Below are 25,000 nucleotides of genomic sequence, written 5' to 3'. Positions count from 1 at the left end.
TTGGGTATTGGTAGAAGACTCTAACCACAAGGCCTCTGAGTTGGGTATTGGTAGAAGACTAAAACCACAAGGCCTCTGAGTTGGGTATTGGTAGAAGACTCTAACCCAAGGCCTCTGAGTTGGGTATTGGTAGCCTCTGAGTTGGGTATTGGTAGAAGACTCTAACCACAAGGCCTCTGAGTTGGGTATTGGTAGAAGACTAACCACAAGGCCTCTGAGTTGGGTATTGGTAGAAGACTTCTAACCCCAAGGCCTCTGAGTTGGGTATTGGTAGAAGACTCTAACCACAAGGCCTCTGAGTTGGGTATTGGTAGAAGACTCTAACCACAAGGCCTCTGAGTTGGGTATTGGTAGAAGACTCTAACCACAAGGCCTCTGAGTTGGGTATTGGTAGAAGACTCTAACCACAAGGCCTCTGAGTTGGGTATTGGTAGAAGACTCTAACCACAAGGCCTCTGAGTTGGGTATTGGTAAAAGACTCTAACCACAAGGCCTCTGAGTTGGGTATTGGTAGAAGACTCTAACCACAAGGCCTCTGAGTTGGGTATTGGTAGAAGACTAACCACAAGGCATGCTTAATATAATATATATATAGTTGTGGATCAAACACGTGGAACGGCTGGGGATCAGTTGAGTTAGTTGAGGGCTACAACACATGGAACGGCTGGGGATCAGGTGAGTTAGTTGAGGGCTACAACACATGGAACGGCTGGGGATCAGGTGAGTTAGTTGAGGGCTACAACACATGGAACGGCTGGGGATCAGGTGAGTTAGTTGAGGGCTACAACACATGGAACGGCTGGGGATCAGTTGAGTTAGTTGAGGGCTACAACACATGGAACGGCTGGGGATCAGGTGAGTTAGTTGAGGGCTACAACACATGGAACGGCTGGGGATCAGGTGAGTTAGTTGAGGGCTACAACACATGGAACGGCTGGGGATCAGGTGAGTTAGTTGAGGGCCGAGGTCACCGAGGACAGGTTTTAAAACCACTGGCCTCATTTCTCTCTCAACGTCACTGATTGGCCGGGAAAGTCCTGCTGTCCAAAAAAAACGGCACCCTATTCCCTATATAGTGGACTACTTTCAACCAGCACCCACAGTATGTAGGGAATAGAATACGGTTTGGGACACAGCACTGGTCTCCCAGTTCTGAATCAGTCTCTCATTAGAAGGGAAGGAAGAAAACTCCTCTACTGTACTGCAATACTAAAGATTCCCTCCTCCCTCCCTCTCCCTCCCTCCCTCCCTCCCTCCCTCCCTCCCTCCCTCCCTCCCTCCCTCCCTCCCTCCCTCCCTCCCTCCCCATCATCCCTACCAGTGTAGTTCAGCAGTAACTTTACCAGACAACTGTTACTATGAATGAGTATGAAACTATCTACTCTATTAAATATAACTACCATCATATCATCATTCATCCCCCCTCTCTCTCTCTTTCTCTCTCTCTCTCTCTCTGTAGACAGGACTGCAGTGCAGTGTCCTTAATATATAAATCAGTATTAGTTAGGATGACTGCAGCTCTCCATCTCTTTCTCCATCCACCCTTCTCTCTCTATCCATCCTCTCTCTCTATCCATCCTCTCTCTCTATCCATCCTCTCTCTCTATCCATCCTCTCTCATCCCTCTCTCTCTCCATCCATCCTCTCTCTATCCATCCTCTCTCTATATCCATCCTCTCTCTCTATCCATCCTCTCTCTCTATCCATCCTCTCTCTCTCTCTCCATCATCCTCTCTCTCTCTCCATCCATCCTCTCTCTCTATCCATCCTCTCTCTTTATCCATCCTCTCTCATCCCTCTCTCTCCATCCATCCTCTCTCTATCCATCCTCTCTCTCTATCCATCATCTCTCATCCCTCTCTCTCCATCCATTCTCTCTCTCTATCATCCCTCTCTCTTTATCCATCCTCTCTCATCCCTCTCTCTCTATCCATCCTCTCTCTTTATCCATCCTCTCTCATCCCTCTCTCTTTATCTATCCTCTCTCTATCCATCCTCTCTCTCCATCCTCTCTCTCTATTCATCATCTCTCATCCCTCTCTCTCCATCCATTCTCTCTCTATCCATCCTCTCTCATCCCTCTCTCTTTATCCATCCTCTCTCTCCATCCATCCTCTCTCACCCCTCTCTCTCCATCCCATCCTCTCTGTCTATCCATCCTATTCTCTCCATATCTAATCAGTAATTTAGGCTCTTCCGCACCCCGTTGTTTTTCAAGTAACTTTGGCTGGGCCGTTAACACCCTAACCACAGTGTTCAGCCGGTCCATTCCACTGTGTTAAGGGTCTCTCACCCTAACCACCCAGCCGGTCCATTCCACTGTGTTAAGGGTCTCTCACCTTAACCACCCAGCCGGTCCATTCCACTGTGTTAAGGGTCTCTCACCCTAACCACCCAGCCGGTCCATTCCACTGTGTTAAGGGTCTCTCACCCTAACCACCCAGCCGGTCCATTCCACTGTGTTAAGGGTCTCTCACCCTAACCACCCAGCCGGTCCATTCCACTGTGTTAAGGGTCTCTCACCCTAACCACCCAGCCGGTCCATTCCACTGTGTTAAGGGTCTCACCCTAACCACCCAGCCGGTCCATTCCACTGTGTTAAGGGTCTCTCACCCCTAACCACCCAGCCGGTCCATTCCACTGTGTTAAGGGTCTCTCACCCTAACAACAGCCGTGCTGGTTTTAGCTTCAGGACTGTCTGGTCTTTCTCTGTCTCTCTGTCGCTCTGTGTCTGTTTCTCTCTCTCTGTCTGTGTCTCTCTGTCTCTTTGTCTCTCTGTCTCTCTGTCTCTCTGTCTCTGTGTCTCTGTGTCTCTCTCTCTGTCTCTGTCTCTCTCTCTCTGTGTGTCTCTGTCTCATTGTCTCTCTGTCTCTCTGTCTCTGTGTCTCTGTGTCTCTCTCTCTGTCTCTGTCTCTCTGTCTCTCTCTCTGTCTCTGTCTCTGTGTCTCTCTGTCTCTGTGTCTCTTTTCTGTCTCTGTCTCTCTCTCTCTGTCTCTCTGTGTCTCTCTGTCTCTCTCTGTCTCTCTTTCTCTCCATCTCTCGCCATCCCTCTCCCTAAATCTCTCTCCCCTTCTCCATCCCCTCTCCCTAAATCTCTCTCTCTCCCCTCCTCCTCTCCCTCCCTCACCATCCATCCCCCTCTCCATCCCTCCCCTAAATCTATCTCTCACTGTCTCTGTCTTGGGCTCTCTCTTTTCTCTCTCTCTCCCACCAGCCCCCTCTTAAGCAGCTCAGTGATTCTCCATAAGCTTTTTAGACATTAGCCATAGCGTGGTAATCTGTGTGTATGTGTGTGTGTGTGTGTGTGTGTGTGTGTGTGTGTGTGTGTGAGAGAGAGAGAGAGAGAGAGAGAGAGAGGGTGAAAGGTGTTTCTTAGAGAGGATGTGTGAGGCAGGATGGTGGTGTGATACAGACCAGTAGCTTTACAGCTGAGGCTATACTTCTATTACATGACATTATACACACTCAGCTTTTTTACATTCTTTTTCCAGATTTTTGGGGGTAGAAAAAAAAATCCTATTTACCACTAACCCTCAACCTAAAACCTAACCCTCAACCTAAACCTAACCTTAACCCTAGAAACCTAAACCTAACCCCTAACCCTCAACCTAAACTTAACCCTCAACCTAACCCCTAACCCTCAACCTAAACCTAACCTTAACCCTAAACCTAACCCTCAACCTAAACCTAACCCCTAACCTTAACCCTCAAACCTAAACCTAACCCCTAACCCTCAACCTAAACTTAACACTCAACCTAACCCCTAACCCCTAACCCTCAACCTAAACCTAACCTTAACCCTAAACCTAACCCCTAACCCTCAACCTAAACCTAACCTTAACCCTAAACCTAACCCCTAACCCTCAACCTAAACTTAACCCTCAACCTAAACCTAACCTTAACGCTCAAACCTAACCTTAACCCTCAACCTAACCCTAACCCTCAACCTAAATCTAACCCTCAACCTAACCCTAACCCTAACCCCTAACCTTCAACCTAACCCTAACCCCTAACCCTCAACCTAACCCCTAAACCTATAATGGTGGTGGATGGTGTATAATGGAGGTGGATGGTGTATAATGGAGGTGGATGGTGTATAATGGAGGTGGATGGTGTATAATGGAGGTGGATGGTGTATAATGGAGGTGGATGGTGTATAATGGATGGTGTATAATGGAGGTGGATGGTGTATAATGGATGGTGTATAATGGAGGTGGATGGTGTATAATGGATGGTGGATGGTGTATAATGGAGGTGGATGGTGTATAATGGAGGTGGATGGTGTATAATGGTGGTGGATGGTGTATAATGGAGGTGGATGGTGTATAATGGTGGTGGATGGTGTATAATGGAGGTGGATGGTGTATACTGGAGGTGGATGGTGTATAATGGAGGTGGATGGTGTATAATGGAAGTGGATGGTGTATAATGGAGGTGGATGGTGTATAATGGCAGTGATGGTGTATAATGGTGGTGGATGGTGTATAATGGAGGTGGATGGTGTATAATGGAGGTGGATGGTGTATAATGGATGGTGTATAATGGAGGTGGATGGTGTATAATGGTGGAGGATGGTGTATAATGGTGGAGGATGGTGTATAATGGTGGTGGATGGTGTATAATGGAGGTGGATGGTGTATAATGGTGGTGGATGGTGTATAATGGAGGTGGATGGTGTATAATGGAGGTGGATGGTGTATAATGGATGGTGTATAATGGCGGTGGATGGTGTATAATGGAGGTGGATGGTGTATAATGGAGGTGGATAGTGTGTATAATGGATGGTGTATAATGGAGGTGGATGGTGTATAATGGATGGTGGATGGTGTATAATGGAGGTGGATGGTGTATAATGGAGTTGGATGGTGTATAATGGATGGTGTATACTGGAGGTGGATGGTGTATAATGGAGGTGGATGGTGTATAATGGCGGTGGATGGTGTATAATGGTGGAGGATGGTGTATAATGGTGGAGGATGGTGTATAATGGTGGTGGATGGTGTATAATGGAGGTGGATGGTGTATAATGGTGGTGGATGGTGTATAATGGAGGTGGATGGTGTATAATGGAGGTGGATGGTGTATAATGGAGGTGGATGGTGTATAATGGATGGTGTATAATGGAGGTGGATGGTGTATAATGGAGGTGGATGGTGTATAATGGAGTTGGATGGTGTATAATGGATGGTGTATAATGGAGGTGGATGGTGTATAATGGTGGTGGATGGTGTATAATGGAGATGGATGGTGTATACTGGAGGTGGATGGTGTATAATGGAGGTGGATGGTGTATAATGGAGGTGGATGGTGTATAATGGATGGTGTATAATGGAGGTGGATGGTGTATAATGGAGGTGGATGGTGTATAATGGAGTTGGATGGTGTATAATGGATGGTGTATAATGGAGGTGGATGGTGTATAATGGTGGTGGATGGTGTATAATGAGGAGATGGATGGTGTATACTAGGAGGTGGATGGTGTATAATGGAGGTGGATGGTGTATACTGGAGGTGGATGGTGTATAATGGAGGTGGATGGTGTATAAGGGAGGTGGATGGTGTATAATGGAGGTGGATGGTGTATAATGGATGGTGTATAATGGAGGTGGATGGTGTATAATGGAGGTGGATGGTGTATAATGGCGGTGGATGGTGTATACTGGAGGTGGATGGTGTATAATGGAGGTGGATGGTGTATAAGGGAGGTGGATGGTGTATAATGGAGGTGGATGGTGTATAATGGAGGTGGATGGTGTATAATGGATGGTGTATAATGGAGGTGGATGGTGTATAATGGAGGTGGATGGTGTATAATGGAGTTGGATGGTGTATAATGGATGGTGTATAATGGAGGTGGATGGTGTATAAAGGTGGTGGATGGTGTATAATGGAGATGGATGGTGTATACTGGAGGTGGATGGTGTATAATGGAGGTGGATGGTGTATAATGGAGGTGGATGGTGTATAATGGTGGTGGGTGGTGTATAATGGAGGTGGATGGTGTATAATGGAAGGTGGATGGTGTATAATGGAGGTGGATGGTGTATAATGGATGGTGTATAATGGAGGTGGATGGTGTATAATGGAGGTGGATGGTGTATAATGGAGGTGGATGGTGTATACTGGATGGTGTATAATGGAGGTGGATGGTGTATAATGGAGGTGGATGGTGTATAATGGTGGTGGATGGTGTATAATGGAGGTGGATGGTGTATAATGGAGGTGGATGGTGTATAATGGAGGTGGATGGTGTATAATGGAGGTGGATGGTGTATAATGGATGGTGTATAATGGAGGTGGATGGTGTATAATGGAGGTGGATGGTGTATAATGGAGGTGGATGGTGTATACTGGATGGTGTATAATGGAAGTGGATGGTGTATAATGGAGGTGGATGGTGTATACTGGATGGTGTATAATGGAGGTGGATGGTGTATAATGGAGGTGGATGGTGTATAATGGAGGTGGATGGTGTATAATGGAGGTGGATGGTGTATAATGGATGGTGTATAATGGAGGTGGATGGTGTATAATGGAGGTGGATGGTGTACAATGGAGGTGGATGGTGTATAATGGAGGTGGATGGTGTATAATGGAGGTGGATGGTGTATAATGGAGGTGGATGGTGTATAATGGAGGTGGATGGTGTATAATGGATGGTGTATAATGGAGGTGGATGGTGTATAATGGAGGTGGATGGTGTATAATGGAGGTGGATGGTGTATAATGGAGGTGGATGGTGTATAATGGAGGTGGATGGTGTATAATGGAGGTGGATGGTGTATAATGGAGGTGGATGGTGTGTACTGGATGGACACCTGACCACTTGTGGTAGTAGTTCACCCAGAGCTTCAGACTTTACATAAATACCATCTCTGTCCCTCTCTCACAGTCTCAGTCATATTCCTCTATGAAAACACTGTGTGTGTGTGTGTGTGTGCGTGTGTTTGAGACCTTGGTCTGTGGAGGGTGGCAGCATTGCACCTGGAGCCAGATGCTACCTCGTTACCGATGGCAACCCACACCAGGGAAACGAGCGTTCAACAACATTACACAGAAAGAATGTCTACAGTTTGTGTGTGTGCGTGAATAGCATGGGGCACTCAGATTGATGATGATTGATGGAAACAGAGGGGGAGAGAGAGAGAGAGAGAGAGGGAGGGGAGAGGGATGGGGGAGGGAGAAAGAGAGGGAGGGAAGAGGGAGAGAGAAAGAGAGGGAGGGGGAGAGGGAGAGAGAAAGAGAGGGAGGGGGAGAGGGAGAGGGAGGGAGAGGGAGAGAGAAATAGAGGGAGGGGGAGAGGGAGAGGGAGGGGAGAGGGAGAGAGAAAGAGAGGGAGGGGGAGAGGGAGAGAGAAAGAGAGGGAGAGAGAGAGAGGGAGGGGGAGAGGGAGGGGAGAGGGAGAAAGAGAGGGAGAGGAAAGGGGAGAGGGAGAGAGAAAGAGAGGGAGGGGGAGAGGGAGAGAGAAAGAGAGGGAGGGGGAGAGGGAGTGGGAGGGGAGAGGGAGAGAGAAAGAGAGGGAGGGGGAGAGGGAGAGGGAGGGGAGAGGGAGAGAGAAAGAGAGGGAGAGAGAGAGAGGGAGAGAGAGAGAGAGGGGGAGAGGGAGAGGGAGGGGAGAGGGAGAGAGAAAGAGAGGGAGGGGGAGAGGGAGAGAGAAAGAGAGGGAGGGGGAGAGGGAGGGGAGAGGGAGAGAGAAAGAGAGGGAGGGGGAGAGGGAAAGGGAGGGGAGAGGGAGAGAGAGAAAGAGAGGGAGGGGAGAGGGAGAGAGAAAGAGAGGGAGGGGGAGGGGGAAGGGAGGGGAGAGGGAGAGAGAAAGAGAGGGAGGGGGAGAGGGAGAGGGAGGGGAGAGGGAGAGAGAAAGAGAGGGAGGGGGAGAGGGAGAGGGAGGGGAGAGGGAGAGAGAAAGAGAGGGAGGGGGAGAGGGAGAGAGAAAGAGAGGGAGGGGGAGAGGGAGGGGAGAGATAAAGAGAGGGAGGGGGAAAGGGAGGGGAGAGGGAGAGAGAGAAAGAGAGGGAGGGGGAGAGGGAGAGAGAAAGAGGAGGAAGGAGGGAGGGGAGAGGGAGGGGAGAGGGAAAGAGAGGGAGGGGGAGAGGGAGAGGGAGGGGAGAGGGAGAGAGAAAGAGAGGGAGGGGGAGAGGGAGAGGGAGGGGAGAGGGAGAAGAGAAAGAGAGGGAGGGGGAGAGGGAAAGGGAGGGGAGAGGGAGAGAGAAAGAGAGGGAGGGGGAGAGGGAGAGGGAGGGGAGAGGGAGAGAGAAAGAGAGGGAGGGGGAGAGGGAAAGGGAGGGAGGGGGAGAGGGAGGAGAGAAAGAGAGGGAGGGGGAGAGGGAAAGGGAGGGAGGGGAGAGGGAGAGGGGAGAGGGAGGGGACAGAGTCCTTTTAAGTAATTTTAAAAGTAGTTTCTTTTAAATCAAAAGGAAAAAGTTTGAGAGCTCAGCCCTAATGCAGATTCCTTCCCTTTAAACGGTTTCTCTTTTACCATGTTAACGGTGTGTGTGTGTGTGTGTGTGTGTGTGTGTGTGTGTGTGTGTGCGTGTGTTTGTGTGTGTGTGTGTGTGTGTGTGTGTGTGGTAATTGGCTACTTCAATAAGGTTTCTCAGTTTGGAGTTAATCTGGGGTCCTTTGATCAGACAGGGACTCTCCTTGGACACCTTGACTCTAAGGACCCCGCGTCTCCATGGAGACCGTTGTCGTAACGACTCCCTGATCACCCAGAGAGACAGAGAGAGAGAAATAAGAAATGTAATGTTTTCTTGGTGTGATGAAGTCTAACAGTGGACTGTAGTGTGACATCATCTAGTCTAACAGCGGACTGTAGTGTGACATCATCTAGTCTAACAGTGGACTGTAGTGTGACATCATCTAGTCTAACAGTGGACTGTAGTGTGACATCATCTAGTCTAACAGCGGACTGTAGTGTGACATACATCTAGTCTAACAGTGGACTGTAGTGTGACATCATCTAGTCTAACAGTGGACTGTAGTGTGACATCATCTAGTCTAACAGCGGACTGTAGTGTGACATCATCTAGTCTAACAGGGGACTGTAGTGTGACATCATCTAGTCTAACAGCGGACTGTAGTGTGACATCATCTAGTCTAACAGCGGACTGTAGTGTGACATCATCTAGTCTAACAGCGGACTGTAGTGTGACATCATCTAGTCTAACAGCGGACTGTAGTGTGACATCATCTAGTCTAACAGTGGACTGTAGTGTGACATCATCTAGTCTAACAGCGGACTGTAGTGTGACATCATCTAGTCTAACAGTGGACTGTATGTAGTGTGACATCTAGTCTACTGAACTCTCTCTCTACCTCCCTCCCTCTCTCTGTCTCTGTCTGCCTCCCTCTCTCTACCTCTCTCTCTCTCTCCCTGTCTCTCTGTCTCTCTCTCTCTCTCTCTCTCTCTCTCTACCTCTGTCTCTCTCTCTCCTCTGTGTCTCTCTCTCTCCTCTGTGTCTCTCTCTCTACCTCTGTCTCTCTCTCTCCTCTGTGTCTCTCTCTCTACCTCTGTCTCTCTCTCTACCTCTGTCTCTCTCTCTACCTCTGTGTCTCTCTCTCTACCTCCTCTCTCTCTCTCTCTCTCTCTCTCTCTCTCTCTCTCTCTCTCTCTACCTCTTCTTTCTCTCTCTCTCCCTCTGTCTCTCTCTCTCTCTACCTCCTCTGTCTCTCTCTCTGTCTCTCTCTCTCTCTCTACCTCCTCCGTCTCTCTCTCTCTACCTCCCTCTCTCTCTCTCCCTCTGTCTCTCTCTCTATCTCCCTCTCTCTGTCTCTCTCTCCCTCTGTCTCTCTCTCTATCTCCTCTGTCTCTGTCTCTCTCTCTATCTCCTCTGTCTCTCTCTCTCTCTATCTCCTCTCTCTCTCTCTCTCTCTACCTCTGTCTCTCTCTCTCCTCTGTGTCTCTCTCTCTCCCTCTGTGTCTCTCTCTCTACCTCTGTCTCTCTCTCTCCTCTGTGTCTCTCTCTCTACCTCTGTCTCTCTCTCTACCTCTGTCTCTCTCTCTACCTCTGTGTCTCTCTCTCTACCTCCTCTCTCTCTCTCTCTCTCTCTCTCTCTCTCTCTACCTCTTCTTTCTCTCTCTCTCCCTCTGTCTCTCTCTCTCTCTACCTCCTCTGTCTCTCTCTCTGTCTCTCTCTCTCTCTCTACCTCCTCCGTCTCTCTCTCTCTACCTCCTCTATCTCTCTCTCCCTCTGTCTCTCTCTCTATCTCCTCTGTGTCTCTCTCTCCCTCTGTCTCTCTCTCTATCTCCTCTGTCTCTGTCTCTCTCTCTATCTCCTCTGTCTCTGTCTCTCTCTCTCCCTCTGTCTCTCTCCCTCTCTCTCTCTCTCTCTACCTATGTGTCTCTCTCTACCTCTTCTGTCTCTCTCTCTACCTCTGTCTCTCTCTCTCCTCTGTGTCTCTCTCTCTACCTCTGTCTCTCTCTCTACCTATGTGTCTCTCTCTACCTCTTCTGTCTCTCTCTCTACCTCTGTCTCTCTCTCTCCTCTGTGTCTCTCTCTCTACCTCTGTCTCTCTCTCTACCTCTGTCTCTCTCTCTCTCTATCTCCTCTGTCTCTGTCTCTCTCTCTCCCTCTCTCTCTCTCTCTCTCTCTCTCTACCTATGTGTCTCTCTCTACCTCTTCTGTCTCTCTCTCTGTCTGCTGAACAGATTACAACGTGTGTGTAGAAAATGAGAAACACAAATTATTGTATTTCTGTCAGTTATTTCCTCATAATCTAGTCTAACAGCGGACTGTAGTCCTCAAATTAAACTGTCTGGTTAAAGCAGCTGGACTCTAATAACTCTAATAAGATTTAGAGAGAAAGAGAGAGAGAGAAACCACTGTCTCTGGGGAGAGTACATACATACACACACAGCATAATGTCCTGACAAACCCTCCCCTAAACCACTGTGTTCTCTCTGGGGAGAGTACACACATACACACACAGCATAATGTCCTGACAAACCCTCCCCCTAAACCGGACGACACGCAACCCCATGGGGCTCGTGGTCACGGCCGGCTGTAACACAGCCTGGATACGAACCCGGGGCTGTAGTGGCGCCTCAGCACAGCAGTGCCTTAGACCACTGGGCCACTAGGGAGGCCACTATTTTCATTAATATCGTCTGTGATGACTGGTTGACTGAGCATATGAAGAATAAATAGACAGAATGATAGAGAGAGAGAGAGGAGAGAGAGAGAGGAGAGAGAGAGAGAGATGGAGGAGAGAGAGAGGAGAGAGAGAGATGGAGATGGAGGAGAGAGAGAGGAAAGAGAGATAGAGGAGCGAGAGAGATGGAGATGGAGGAGAGAGAGAGAGAGGGAAAGAGAGATAGAGGAGCGAGAGATATGGGGAAGAGAGAGATGAGAGATGGAGGAGAGAGAGAGTAGTGAGAGAGATGGGGGAGAGAGAGATGGAGGAGAGAGAGATGGAGAAGTAGAGAGATGGAGGAGAGAGGGATGGAAAAGAGAGAGATTTTAGGAGAGAGAGGGAAGTGAGAGAGATGGAGGGGAGAGAGAGACAAGTGAGAGATATGGAGGAGAGAGAGATGGATAAGAGAGATCTGGGTTGGTGTTTTGGTGGTACAACACACACACACACACACACACACATACACACACACATACAGACACTTACAGAAGCCTCAGTATCGTACTGATGAATATAAATTGCTGATTTCAGAGTAAATGGATCCCAAACAAAATACCTCTTTCTCTCTCCCTCCCTTTACCCTCTACTCTCCCCTCTCCTCCCTCCCCCTCTCCTCTCTTTCTCTCTCCTTCCCTTACCCTCTCTCTCCCTCTCCTCCCCTCCCCCTCTCCTCTCTTCTCTCTCCTCCCTTTACCCTCTCATCTCCCCCACCCTTGATCCCTCTCTACTCTCCCCTCTCTCCTCTCCTCTTCTCTCCTCCTCTCCTCTCCTGTCCCTTCCTCTCCTCCTCTCCCTCCCTTCTCTCCTCCTCCTCTCCTCCCTCTCCTCTCCTCTCCTGCCCTCTCCTCTCCTCTCCCCTCCTCTCCTCTCCTCTCCTCTCCTCTCCCCTCCTCTCCTCTCCTCTCCTCTCCTCTCCTCATCTTGTCTGTTCTCTGAAAGTCACTCCATTGTTGTGTAATATGCAGAACGGGGTGATTCTGAGCAGAAGCCTTAACATACTCACAATGTCTATGTGTGTGTGTGTGTGAGTCACGTTTGTGTGTGTGTGTCACGTGTGTGTGTGTGAGTCACGTGTGTGTGCATGAGTGTGGTGCCACGTGTGTGTGCGTATGAACCTAGTCCAGCCCTTACCTCGGTCTATAATGTGTGTCTGTGTCTATGTGTGTCTATGTGTGTCTGTGTCTATGTGTGTCTGTGTCTATGTGTGTCTGTGTCTATGTGTGTCTGTCTATAATGTGTGTCTGTGTCTATGTGTGTCTGTGTCTATGTGTGTCTGTCTATAATGTGTGTCTGTCTATAATATGTGTCTGTGTCTATGTGTGTCTGTGTCTATGTGTGTCTGTGTCTATGTGTGTCTGTCTATAATGTGTGTCTGTGTCTATGTGTGTCTGTGTAAAATGTGTGTTAGTCCCGCCCTTACCTCTGTGTCTCGCCGCTGTATTGGCCGCGGCCCACTTGATTGACAGCACAGAGTCTGAACTGATAGGTCCTGGCAGGGGTGAGCCCGCCCACCGACACCTGTGTCACAGCAGGCCCCACCTCCGACGTGTACACCTTCCATGGAGAGTCTTCCCAGACATGAAGGGGTTATAACAGGACATGAACCTCCACCGTCAACGAACACAATCAACCAATTAATAAAAAGGAAGAGGAACGAAGAAAGGAAGAAACCAGTTAAGACCCTGTAGTCTCCTCTCTCTAGTGTATAACCTACATCTATACCCTCCTCTCCCTCTCTCTAGTGTATAACCTACATCTATACCCTCCTCTCTCTAGTGTATAACCTACATCTATACCCTCCTCTCCCTCTCTCTAGTGTATAACCTACATCTATACCCTCCTCTCCCTCTCTCTAGTGTATAACCTACATCTATACCCTCCTCTCTATAATTGTATAACCTACATCTATACCCTCCTCTCCCTCTCTCTAGTGTATAACCTACATCTATACCCTCCTCTCCCTCTCTCTAGTGTATAACCTACATCTATATCCTCCTCTCTCCCTCTCTAGTGTATAACCTACATCTATACCCTCCCTCTCTCCCTCTCTCTAGTGTATAACCTACATCTATACCCTCCTCTCCCTCTCTCTAGTGTATAACCTACATCTATACCCTCCTCTCCCTCTCTCTAGTGTATAACCTACATCTATACCCTCCTCTCCCTCTCTCTAGTGTATAACCTACATCTATATCCTCCTCTCCCTCTCTCTAGTGTATAACCTACATCTATATCCTCCTCTCCCTCTCTCTAGTGTATAACCTACATCTATGCCCTCCTCTCTCTAGTGTATAACCTACATCTATACCCTCCTCTCCCTCTCTCTAGTGTATAACCTACATCTATATCCTCCTCTCTCCCTCTCTAGTGTATAACCTACATCTATACCCTCCTCTCTCTAGTGTATAACCTACATCTATACCCTCCTCTCCCTCTCTAGTGTATAACCTACATCTATACCCTCCTCTCTCTAGTGTATAACCTACATCTATCCCTCCTCTCCCTCTCTCTAGTGTATAACCTACATCTATACCCTCCTCTCCCTCTCTCTAGTGTATAACCTACATCTATATCCTCCTCTCTCCCTCTCTAGTGTATAACCTACATCTATACCCTCCTCTCTCTAGTGTATAACCTACATCTATACCCTCCTCTCCCTCTCTCTAGTGTATAACCTACATCTATACCCTCCTCTCCCTCTCTCTAGTGTATAACCTACATCTATACCCTCCTCTCCCTCTCTCTAGTGTATAACCTACATCTATACCCTCCTCTCCCTCTCTCTAGTGTATAACCTACATCTATACCCTCCTCTCCCTCTCTCTAGTGTATAACCTACATCTATACCCTCCTCTCCCTCTCTCTAGTGTATAACCTACATCTATACCCTCCTCTCCCTCTCTCTAGTGTATAACCTACATCTATATCCTCCTCTCCCTCTCTCTAGTGTATAACCTACATCTATATCCTCCTCTCTCCCTCTCTAGTGTATAACCTACATCTATGCCCTCCTCTCTCTAGTGTATAACCTACATCTATACCCTCCTCTCCCTCTCTCTAGTGTATAACCTACATCTATACCCTCCTCTCTCTAGTGTATAACCTACATCTATACCCCTCCTCTCTCTAGTGTATAACCTACATCTATACCCTCCTCTCTCTAGTGTATAACCTACATCTATACCCTCCTCTCTCTAGTGTATAACCTACAGCTATACCCTCCTCTCTCTAGTGTATAACCTACATCTATATCCACCTCTCCCTCTCTCTAGTGTATAACCTACATCTATACCCTCCTCTCTCTAGTGTATAACCTACATCTATACCCTCCTCTCTCTAGTGTATAACCTACAGCTATACCCTCCTCTCTCTAGTGTATAACCTACATCTATATCCACCTCTCCCTCTCTCTAGTGTATAACCTACATCTATACCCTCCTCTCCCTCTCTCTAGTGTATAACCTACATCTATATCCTCCTCTCTCCCTCTCTAGTGTATAACCTACATCTATACCCTCCTCTCTCTAGTGTATAACCTACATCTATACCCTCCTCTCTCTAGTGTATAACCTACATCTATACCCTCCTCTCTCTAGTGTATAACCTACATCTATATCCTCCTCTCCCTCTCTCTAGTGTATAATCTACATCTATACCCTCCTCTATCTAGTGTATAACCTACATCTATACCCTCCTCTCTCTAGTGTATAACCTACATCTATACCCTCCTCTCTCTAGTGTATAACCTACATCTATACCCTCCTCTCTCTAGTGTATAACCTACATCTATACCCTCCTCTACCTCTCTAGTGTATAACCTACATCTATACCCTCCTCTCCCTCTCTCTAGTGTATAACCTACATCTATACCCTTCTCTCCCTCTCTCTAGTTTATAATCTACATCTATACCCTCCTCTCCCTAGTGTATAACCTACATCTATACCCTCCTCTCCCTCTCTCTAGTGTATAACCTACATCTATACCCTTCTCTCCCTCTCTCTAGTGTATAACCTACATCTATACCCTCCTCTCCCTCTCTCTAGTGTATAACCTACATCTATATCATCTCTCCCTCTCTCTAGTGTATAACCTACATCTCTACTGTGTTCTTCACAGAGACGGTCTCAGGTAATCAGTGTAGTGTGGTCAAGGTCATTCTGTCTCTCTACAGTGTGAAATCAATCAGACACTTAAACTGCTCCTGTTTCTCTGGGGTTCTCTCCTCTCTCTCTCTCTCTCCTCCACACATCCCTCTCTCTCTCTCTCTCCCTCTGTTTCTTCCTACCTACCTACCTCTCTCTAAACTGAGACCTCCACTCTACCACTAACAGACCTCCACTCTACCACTAACAGACCTCCACTCTACCACTAACAGACCCAGAGCAGAAACTCACTGTTCTCAGACAGCTCCAGTATGTAGTGTAGAAGACCTCCCCTCTACCACTAACAGACCTCCCCTCTACCACTAACAGACCTCCACTCTACCACTAACAGACCTCCACTCTACCACTAACAGACCCAGAGCAGAAACTCACTGTTCTCAGACAGCTCCAGTATGTAGTGTAGAAGACCTCCCCTCTACCACTAACAGACCTCCCCTCTACCACTAACAGACCTCCACTCTACCACTAACAGACCTCCACTCTACCACTAACAGACCTCCACTCTACCACTAACAGACCTCCCTCTACCACTAACAGACCTTCCCTCTACCACTAACAGACCTCCCACTCTACCACTAACAGACCTCCACTCTACCACTAACAGACCCAGAGCAGAAACTCACTGTTCTCAGACAGCTCCAGTATGTAGTGTAGAAGACCTCCCCTCTACCACTAACAGACCTCCACTCTACCACTAACAGACCTCCCCTCTACCACTAACAGACCTCCCACTCTACCACTAACAGACCTCCACTCTACCACTAACAGACCTCCACTCTACCACTAACAGACCCAGAGCAGAAACTCACTGTTCTCAGACAGCTCCAGTATGTAGTGTAGAAGACCTCCCCTCTACCACTAACAGACCTCCCCTCTACCACTAACAGACCCAGAGCAGAAACTCACTGTTCTCAGACAGCTCCAGTATGTAGTGTAGAAGACCTCCCCTCTACCACTAACAGACCTCCACTCTACCACTAACAGACCTCCACTCTACCACTAACAGACCCAGAGCAGAAACTCACTGTTCTCAGACAGCTCCAGTATGTAGTGTAGAAGAGGAGAGTTTCCATGAAGGGTCTGACCCAGGAGAGAAGAACTGAACGGCTGTCTGAATCATTCAGAGACACAGACAGAGACCTGGGGGAGTGGGGGAGCTCACTGTGGGACAGGAGGGGGAGAGGGGGAGGGAAGAGGGGATTAAGAGGGAGGTGGAGGGGAGGGAGGGAGAGAGGGAGGGAGAGAGGGGAGGGAGAGGGGATGAGAGGGCGGTGGAGGGAGGTAGAGAGAGGGAGGGAGAGGGAAGTAGGGAGGTGGAGGAAGAGTGAGAGAGGGAGGGAGAGAGGGGAGGGAGAGAGGGGATGAGAGGGAGGTAGAGAGAGAGGGAAGGAGAGAGAGAAGGGAGAGAGGGGATGAGAGAGGGAGATGGAGGGAGGGGAGGGAGGGAGGGAGAGAGGGGATGAGAGGGAGGTGGAGGGAGAGGGAGGGAGAGAGAGAGGGAGGGAGAGAGGGGATGAGAGGGAGGTGGAGGGAGAGGGAAAGGAGAGAGAGGAGGGAGAGAGGGGGATAAGAGAGGGAGGTAGAGAGAGAGGGAGGGAGGGAGGGAGAGAGGGGGATGAGAGGGAGGTAGAGAGAGAGGGAGGGAGGGAGAGAGGAGGGAGAGAGGGGATAGAGAGGGAGGATGAGAGAGGGAGGGAGAGGAGGGAGAGAGGGGATGAGAGAGGGAGGTAGAGAGAGAGGGAGGGAGGGAGGGAGGAAGGGGATGAGAGGGAGGTAGAGAGAGAGGGAGGGAGAGGGAGGAAGGGGATGAGAGGGAGGTAGAGAGAGAGGGAGGGAGAGAGGAGGGAGAGAGGATGAGAGGGAGGTAGAGAGAGAGAGGAGGGAGAGAGGGGATGAGAGGGAGGTAGAGAGAGAGGGAGAGAGGGGATAGAGAGGGAGGTAGAGAGAGAGAGAGAGAGAGGGGATGAGAGGGAGGTGAGAGAGAGGGAGGGGAGGAGAGGGAGGGAGAGAGGGGATGAGAGGGAGGTGAGAGGGAGAGAGAGGGGGGGGAGGAGAGGAGGGAGAGAGGGGATGAGAGAGAGGGGTGGAGGGAGAGGGAGAGAGGGCATGGAGAGGGAGGGAGAGAGGGAGGGAGAGAGAGAGGGAGGGAGAGAGGGAATGAGAGGGAGGTGGAGGAAGTGAGAGAGGAGGGAGGAGAGGGGGATGAGAGGAAGGAGGAGGGAGAGAGGGGATGAGGGAGGGAAGGGGATGAGAGAGGAGGGAGGGAGAGGAAGGAGAGAGGGGATAGAGAGGGAGGTAGAAAAGAGAGGAGGGAGAGAGAGGAGGGAGAGAGGGGATGAGAGGGAGGTAGAGAGAGAGAGGGAGGGAGAGGGGATGAGAGAGGGAGGTAGAGAGAGAGGGAGGGAGAGAGAGGAGGGAGAGAGGGGATGAGAGAGGGAGGTAGAGAGAGAGGGAGGGAGAGAGAGGAGGGAGAGAGGGGATGAGAGGGAGGTAGAGAGAGAGGGAGGGGAGAGAGAGGAGGGAGAGAGGGGATGAGGGAGGTGAGAGAGAGAGGGAGAGAGAGAGAGGGAGAGAGGGGATGAGAGGGAGGTAGAGAGAGAGGGAGGGAGAGAGAGGAGGGAGAGAGGGGATGAGAGGGAGGTAGAGAGAGGAGGGAGAGAGGGGATGAGAGGGAGGTAGAGAGAGAGGGAGGGAGAGAGAGAGAGGGGATGAGAGGGAGGTAGAGAGAGAGGGAGAGAGAGAGGAGAGAGGGGATAGAGAGGGAGGTAGAGAGAGAGGGAGGGAGAGAGAGGAGGGAGAGAGAGGGGATGAGAGAGGGAGGTAGAGAGAGAGGAGGTAGAGAGAGAGGGAGGGAGGGAGGGAGAGGAGAGAGAGGGAGGGAGACAGAGAGAGAGAGGGGGGAAAAGACAATATTACTTTATATTATTTGATCATTATCTGAAGGCTGTGATATATTAGACAGATTTGAGGGTTGAGAGTTGGAGAGAGAGACAGAGAGATGAGGAGAGACAGAGAGATGGAGAGAGAGACAGAGAGATGGAGAGAGACAGAGAGATGGAGAGAGAAACAGAGAGATGAGAGAGGGACAGAGAGTTGGAGGGAGGGACAGAGAGATGGAGAGAGACAGAGAGATGGAGAGAGACAGAAAGTGAGAGAAGGACAGGGAGATGGAGAGAGTGACAGAGAGTTGGAGGGAGGGACAGAGAGATGGAGAGAGAGACAGAGAGTTGGAGAGAGAGACAGAGCTGGAGAGAGGGACAGAGAGATGGAGAGAGGGACAGAGAGATGGAGACCATTAACCATTTGTACGTCGTTACAACACTGTATATATATATATATATATAATATGACATTTGTAATGTCTTTATTGTTTTGAAACTTCTGTATGTGTAATGTTTACTGTTAATTTGTATTGTTTATTTCACTTTTGTATATTATCTACCTCACTTGCTTTGGCAATGTTAACACATGTTTCCCATGCCAATAAAGCCCTTAAATTGAATTGAGATGGAGAGAGAGAAAGATGGAGAGAGACAAAGACAGAGAGATGGAGAGAGAGAGCGAGAGATGGACATTGAGACAACGATGGAGAGAGAGACAGAGATGGAGAGAGGGACAGAGAGATGGAGAGAGAACAGATGATGGAAGAGGGACAGGAGATGGAGATTGAGACAAAGATGGAGAAAGAGACAGAGATGGAGAGAGAGACAGAGAGATGGAGAGAGAGATTGAATAATAGAGTGATAGATAAAATTAACTCTTCTCACCCTGTTCTCAACACCTCTATTCTCATCCCCCTCTCCTCTCCTCCTCCTGTCCTCTCCTCTCCCCCCTCTCTTCCTCCTGTCCTCTCCTCCCTCTCCTCTCCTCTCCTCTCCTCTCCTCTCCTCTCCTCTCCTCTCCTCTCCTCCCTCCCTCCCTCCTCTCCTCTCCTCTCCTCTCCTCCCTCTCCTCTCCTCCCTCTCCTCTCCTCCCCTCCTCTCCTCTCCTCTCCTCTCCTCCCTCCCTCCCTCCCTCCCTCCCTCCTCTCCTCTCCTCTCCTCTCCTCTCCTCTCCTCTCCTCTCCTCCTTCTCTCCTCTCTCCTCCCCTCTCCTCTTCTCCTCCCCTCTACTCTCCTCCTCCTTCCTCCTCCTCTCCCCTCCCCTCCCTCCCCTCTCCTTTACTCTCCTCCCCATCTCCTCTCCTCTTATCCCCCTCACCTCTCCTCTCCTCTCCTACTCCTCTCCTCTTCTCTTCTCTCCTCTCCTCTCCTCTCCTCTCCTGTCCTCTCCTCTCTCCTCTCCTCTCCTCTCCTCTCCTCCTCCTTCTCATCCCCATCTCCTCTCATCCCCATCTCCTCTCCTCTTATCCCCCTCTCCTCTCCTCTCCTCTTCTCTCATCTCCCTCTCCTCTCCTCCTCCTTTTCCTCCCCTCTCCTCTCATCCTCATCTCCTCTCCTCTCCTCTCCTCTCCTCTCCTCCTCCTTTATCTCCTCTCATCCCCATCTCCTCTCCTCTTATCCCCCTCTCCTCTCCTCTCCTCTTCTCTCATCTCCTCTCCTCTCCTCCTCCTTTTCCTCCCCTCTCCTCTCATCCTCATCTCCTCTCCTCTTCTCTCTTCTCCACTTATCCCCCTCTCCTCTCCTCTTATCCCCTCCCCTCTCCTCTCATCCCCCTCTCCTCTCCTCTCCCTCTCCTCTCGTCTCCTCTTCTCTCCTCCCCCTCTCCTGTTTCTCCCTAAGCTTTGAGACACTATTGCATATGGCGGAGCATGCGTGAACACACAAATGGAGGGGCGAGGCCTGAGGGGAAGGGGTGGGAATGTGGGATTCAGAGTGTGGCAGTTTGAAGTCCCAAGTTATGTGTGTGTGTGTAACTCACATGACTTCGAGGCGTGCGGAGCGTGATTGGTTCCCGGCCTGTGATGTCACAGTGCAGGTATAGTCTCCTATGTCGCCTGACCAAGTCTGGCTGATGGTCAGAGAACCAGACAATATAGACACTCTGCCCCCGCTGGGCTGGAGGGGTACTGCTCCACGCTGCCACTGGAAACTACAGAGATACAGAACCATGTTAACATACAGACACTCTGCCCCCGCTGGGCTGGCGGGGTACTGCACCACACTGGAAACTACAGAGATACAGAACCATGTTAACATACAGACACTCTGCCCCCGCTGGGCTGGAGGGGTACTGCACCACACTGGAAACTACAGAGATACAGAACCATGTTAACATACAGACACTCTGCCCCCGCTGGGCTGGAGGGGTACTGCACCACACTGGAAACTACAGAGATACAGAACCATGTTAACATACAGACACTCTGCCCCCGCTGGGCTGGAGGGGTACTGCACCACACTGGAAACTACAGAGATACAGAACCATGTTAACATACAGACACTCTGCCCCCGCTGGGCTGGAGGGGTACTGCACCACACTGGAAACTACAGAGATACAGAACCATGTTAACATACAGACACTCTGCCCCCGCTGGGCTGGAGGGGTACTGCACCACACTGGAAACTACAGAGATACAGAACCATGTTAACATACAGACACTCTGCCCCCGCTGGGCTGGAGGGGTACTGCACCACACTGGAAACTACAGAGATACAGAACCATGTTAACATACAGACACTCTGCCCCCGCTGGGCTGGAGGGGTACTGCACCACACTGGAAACTACAGAGATACAGAACCATGTTAACGTACAGACACTCTGCCCCCGCTGGGCTGGAGGGGTACTGCACCACACTGGAAACTACAGAGATACAGAACCATGTTAACATACAGACACTCTGCCCCCGCTGGGCTGGAGGGGTACTGCACCACACTGGAAACTACAGCAATACAGAACCATGTTAACATACAGACACTCTGCCCCCGCTGGGCTGGAGGGGTACTGCACCACACTGGAAACTACAGAGATACAGAACCATGTTAACATACAGACACTCTGCCCCCGCTGGGCTGGAGGGGTACTGCACCACACTGGAAACTACAGAGATACAGAACCATGTTAACATACAGACACTCTGCCCCCGCTGGGCTGGAGGGGTACTGCACCACACTGGAAACTACAGAGATACAGAACCATGTTAACATACAGACACTCTGCCCCCGCTGGGCTGGAGGGGTACTGCACCACACTGGAAACTACAGAGATACAGAACCATGTTAACATACAGACACTCTGCCCCCGCTGGGCTGGAGGGGTACTGCACCACACTGGAAACTACAGAGATACAGAACCATGTTAACATACAGACACTCTGCCCCCGCTGGGCTGGAGGGGTACTGCTCCACACTGGAAACTACAGAGATACAGAACCATGTTAACATACAGACACTCTGCCCCCGCTGGGCTGGAGGGGTACTACACCACACTGGAAACTACAGAGATACAGAACCATGTTAACATACAGACACTCTGCCCCCGCTGGGCTGGAGGGGTACTGCACCACACTGGAAACTACAGAGATACAGAACCATGTTAACATACAGACACTCTGCCCCCGCTGGGCTGGAGGGGTACTGCACCACACTGGAAACTACAGAGATACAGAACCATGTTAACACACACACACACCCTCCCCTACCTGATGTTAACACACACACACCCTCCCCTACCTGATGTTAACACACACACACCCTCCCCTACCTGATGTTAACACACACACACCCTTCCCTACCTGATGTTAACACACACACACCCTCCCCTACCTGATGTTAACACACACACACCCTCCCCTACCTGATGTTAACACACACACACCCTCCCCTACCTGATGTTAACATACACACACCCTCCCCTACCTGATGTTAACACACACACACCCTCCCCTACCTGATGTTGACCCTGGGGTCGTGTGTAGCGCTACAGTCCAGGGTTGCCGTGGTTCCCTTGATGACCCTCTGGTCCACCGGCGGGACGGAGATAAATGTACGAACTGCAGAGAGAGGTCAGAGGTTAAGGGGTAGAACATAGAAGATATCACACCTCATTTTCAGTGTTTATTCCAACTCTCTTCATTCTCCATACATTTCTCCCATAGGGACGGCTGAACCAACCAGAGGTCACTTAGACTATTATTATTATTAGAGAGGAGAGGATGTTTCTAAACTTGTAACTGATCCAAACCAAACTGGACACAACCAGCCAATCATCAGCTGACCACACAACCAGCCAATCATCAGCTGACCACACAACCAGCCAATCATCAGCTGACCACACAACCAGCCAATCATCAGCTGACCACACAACCAGCCAATCATCAGCTGACCACACAACCAGCCAATCATCAGCTGACCACACAACCAGCCAATCATCGGCTGACCACACAACCAGCCAATCATCGGCTGACCACACAACCAGCCAATCATCAGCTGACCACACAACCAGCCAATCATCAGCTGACCACACAACCAGCCAACCCCGTCTCAATAACAGAGCCTGTCGATCTGGCGTAGCAGTGTTCTGGGTCATGTGATTGGACCGCTGAGATGAGGGCAGTGTTCTGAGCTTGTCTGATTGGTCAAGTTCTTAGAAACCATACTGAGAGTTGTGTGTGTGTGTGTGTGTGTGTGTGTGTGTGTGTGTGTATCTTACTCCAGACAGTGAGAGTGGCCGTAGCGTTGATGTGTGTGTGTGTGTGTGTGTGTGTGTGTGTGTGTGTGTGTGTGTGTGTGTGTGGTGTGTGTGTGTGTGGGTGTGTGTGTGTATCTTACTCCAGACAGTGAGAGTGGCTGTAGCGTTGATGTGTGTGTGTGTGTGTGTGTGTGTGTGGTGTGTGTGTGTGTGTGTGTGTGTGTGTGTGTGTGTGTGTGTGTGTGTGTGTGTGTGTGTGTGTGTGTATCTTACTCCAGACAGTGAGAGTGGCTGTAGCGTTGATGTGTGTGTGTGTGTGTGTGTGTGTGTGTGGTGTGTGTGTGTGTGTGTGTGTGTGTGTGTGTGTGTGTGTGTGTGTGTGTGTGTGTGTGTGTGTGTGTATCTTACTCCAGACAGTGAGAGTGGCCGTAGCGTTGATGTGTGTGTGTGTGTGTGTGTGTGTGTGTGTGGTGTGGTGTGTGTGTGTGTGTGTGTGTGTGTGTGTGTGTGTGTGTGTGTATCTTACTCCAGACAGTGAGAGTGGCTGTAGCGTTGATGTGTGTGTGTGTGTGTGTGTGTGTGGTGTGTGTGTGTGTGTGTGTGTGTGTGTGTGTGTGTGTGTGTGTGTGTGTGTGTGTGTGTGTGTGTGTGTGTGTGTGTGTGTGTGTGTGTGTGTGTGTGTGTGTGTGTGTATCTTACTCCAGACAGTGAGAGTGGCTGTAGCGTTGATGTGTGTGTGTGTGTGTGTGTGTGTGTGGTGTGTGTGTGTGTGTGTGTGTGTGTGTGTGTGTGTGTGTGTGTGTGTGTGTGTGTGTGTGTGTGTGTGGTGTGTGTGTGTGTGTGTGTGTGTGTGTGTGTGTGTGTGTGTGTATCTTACTCCAGACAGTGAGAGTGGCCGTAGCGTTGATGGATCCGTCTGCGCCAGCGGCAGTACAGGTGTAGTCGCCTGAATCCTCCATCCTGATTGGCTCAACCAGCAGACCACCTGACTCCAGCAGGGTGAACCTGGGAATCTGGACTGTCCCACTGGCCAGGAGCTGGGAACCTTCACACGCACGCACGCACGCACACACACACACACACACACACACACACACACACACACACACACACACACACACACACACACACACACACACTCAGCCCATTAACATTCAGAGACAGAATGTACCCAGGGAGATGTTGTTGTCAGGGTTAACTACCTTGCTCAGGGACAGAATGTACCCAGGGAGATGTTGTTGTCAGGGTTAACTACCTTGCTCAGGGACAGAATGTACCCAGGGAGATGTTGTTGTCAGGGTTAACTACCTTGCTCAGGGACAGAATGTACCCAGGGAGATGCTGTTGTCGGGGGGTTAACTGCCTCGCTCAGGGACAGAATGTACCCAGGGAGATGTTGTTGTCGGGGTTAACTGCCTCGCTCAGGGACAGAATGTACCCAGGGAGATGTTGTTGTCGGGGTTAACTGCCTCGCTCAGAGACAGAATGTACCCAGGGAGATGCTGTTGTCGGGGGGTTAACTGCCTCGCTCAGGGACAGAATGTACCCAGGGAGATGTTGTTGTCAGGGTTAACTACCTTGCTCAGAGACAGAATGTACCCAGGGAGATGTTGTTGTCAGGGTTAACTGCCTCGTTCAGAGACAGAATGTACCCAGGGAGATGTTGTTGTTTAGGGTTAACTGCCTTGCTCAGAGACAGAATGTACCCAGGGAGATGTTGTTTAGGGTTAACCGCCTTGCTCAGAGACAGAATGTACCCAGGGAGATGTTGTTGTCAGGGTTAACTGCCTCGTTCAGAGACAGAATGTACCCAGGGAGATGTTGTTGTTTAGGGTTAACTGCCTTGCTCAGAGACAGAATGTACCCAGGGAGATGTTGTTTAGGGTTAACTGCCTTGCTCAGAGACAGAATGTACCCAGGGAGATGTTGTTGTCGGGGTTAACTGCCTTGCTCAGAGACAGAATGTACCCAGGGAGATGTTGTTGTCAGGGTTAACCGCCTCGCTCAGAGACAGAATGTACCCAGGGAGATGTTGTTGTCTGGGTTAACTGCCTCGCTCAGAGACAGAATGTACCCAGGGAGATGTTGTTGTCGGGGGGTTAACTGCCTTGCTCAGAGACAGAATGTACCCAGG

General features: G+C 50.0%; 1 protein-coding gene across 1 annotated transcript in view; it reads right to left on the bottom strand.

Annotated features, from left to right (window-relative positions):
• The window catches only part of sdk1b (sidekick cell adhesion molecule 1b), a 393,224-nt gene that overhangs the window by 118,658 nt on the left and 249,566 nt on the right, over nucleotides 1-25,000 (bottom strand). Inside the window, 6 exon segments of the mRNA XM_090194773.1 lie at nucleotides 12,554-12,701; nucleotides 16,323-16,370; nucleotides 16,373-16,458; nucleotides 20,158-20,328; nucleotides 22,126-22,228; nucleotides 23,744-23,911. Of these exon segments, the coding sequence (XP_090050899.1) occupies nucleotides 12,554-12,701; nucleotides 16,323-16,370; nucleotides 16,373-16,458; nucleotides 20,158-20,328; nucleotides 22,126-22,228; nucleotides 23,744-23,911 (724 nt within the window).

This window comes from Oncorhynchus mykiss, chromosome 13 (genome assembly GCF_057628025.1).
Source record: "Oncorhynchus mykiss isolate SJ-2025 chromosome 13, ASM5762802v1, whole genome shotgun sequence".
NCBI lineage: Eukaryota > Metazoa > Chordata > Actinopteri > Salmoniformes > Salmonidae > Oncorhynchus > Oncorhynchus mykiss.
This window is presented reverse-complemented; position numbering and strand designations above follow the sequence as displayed.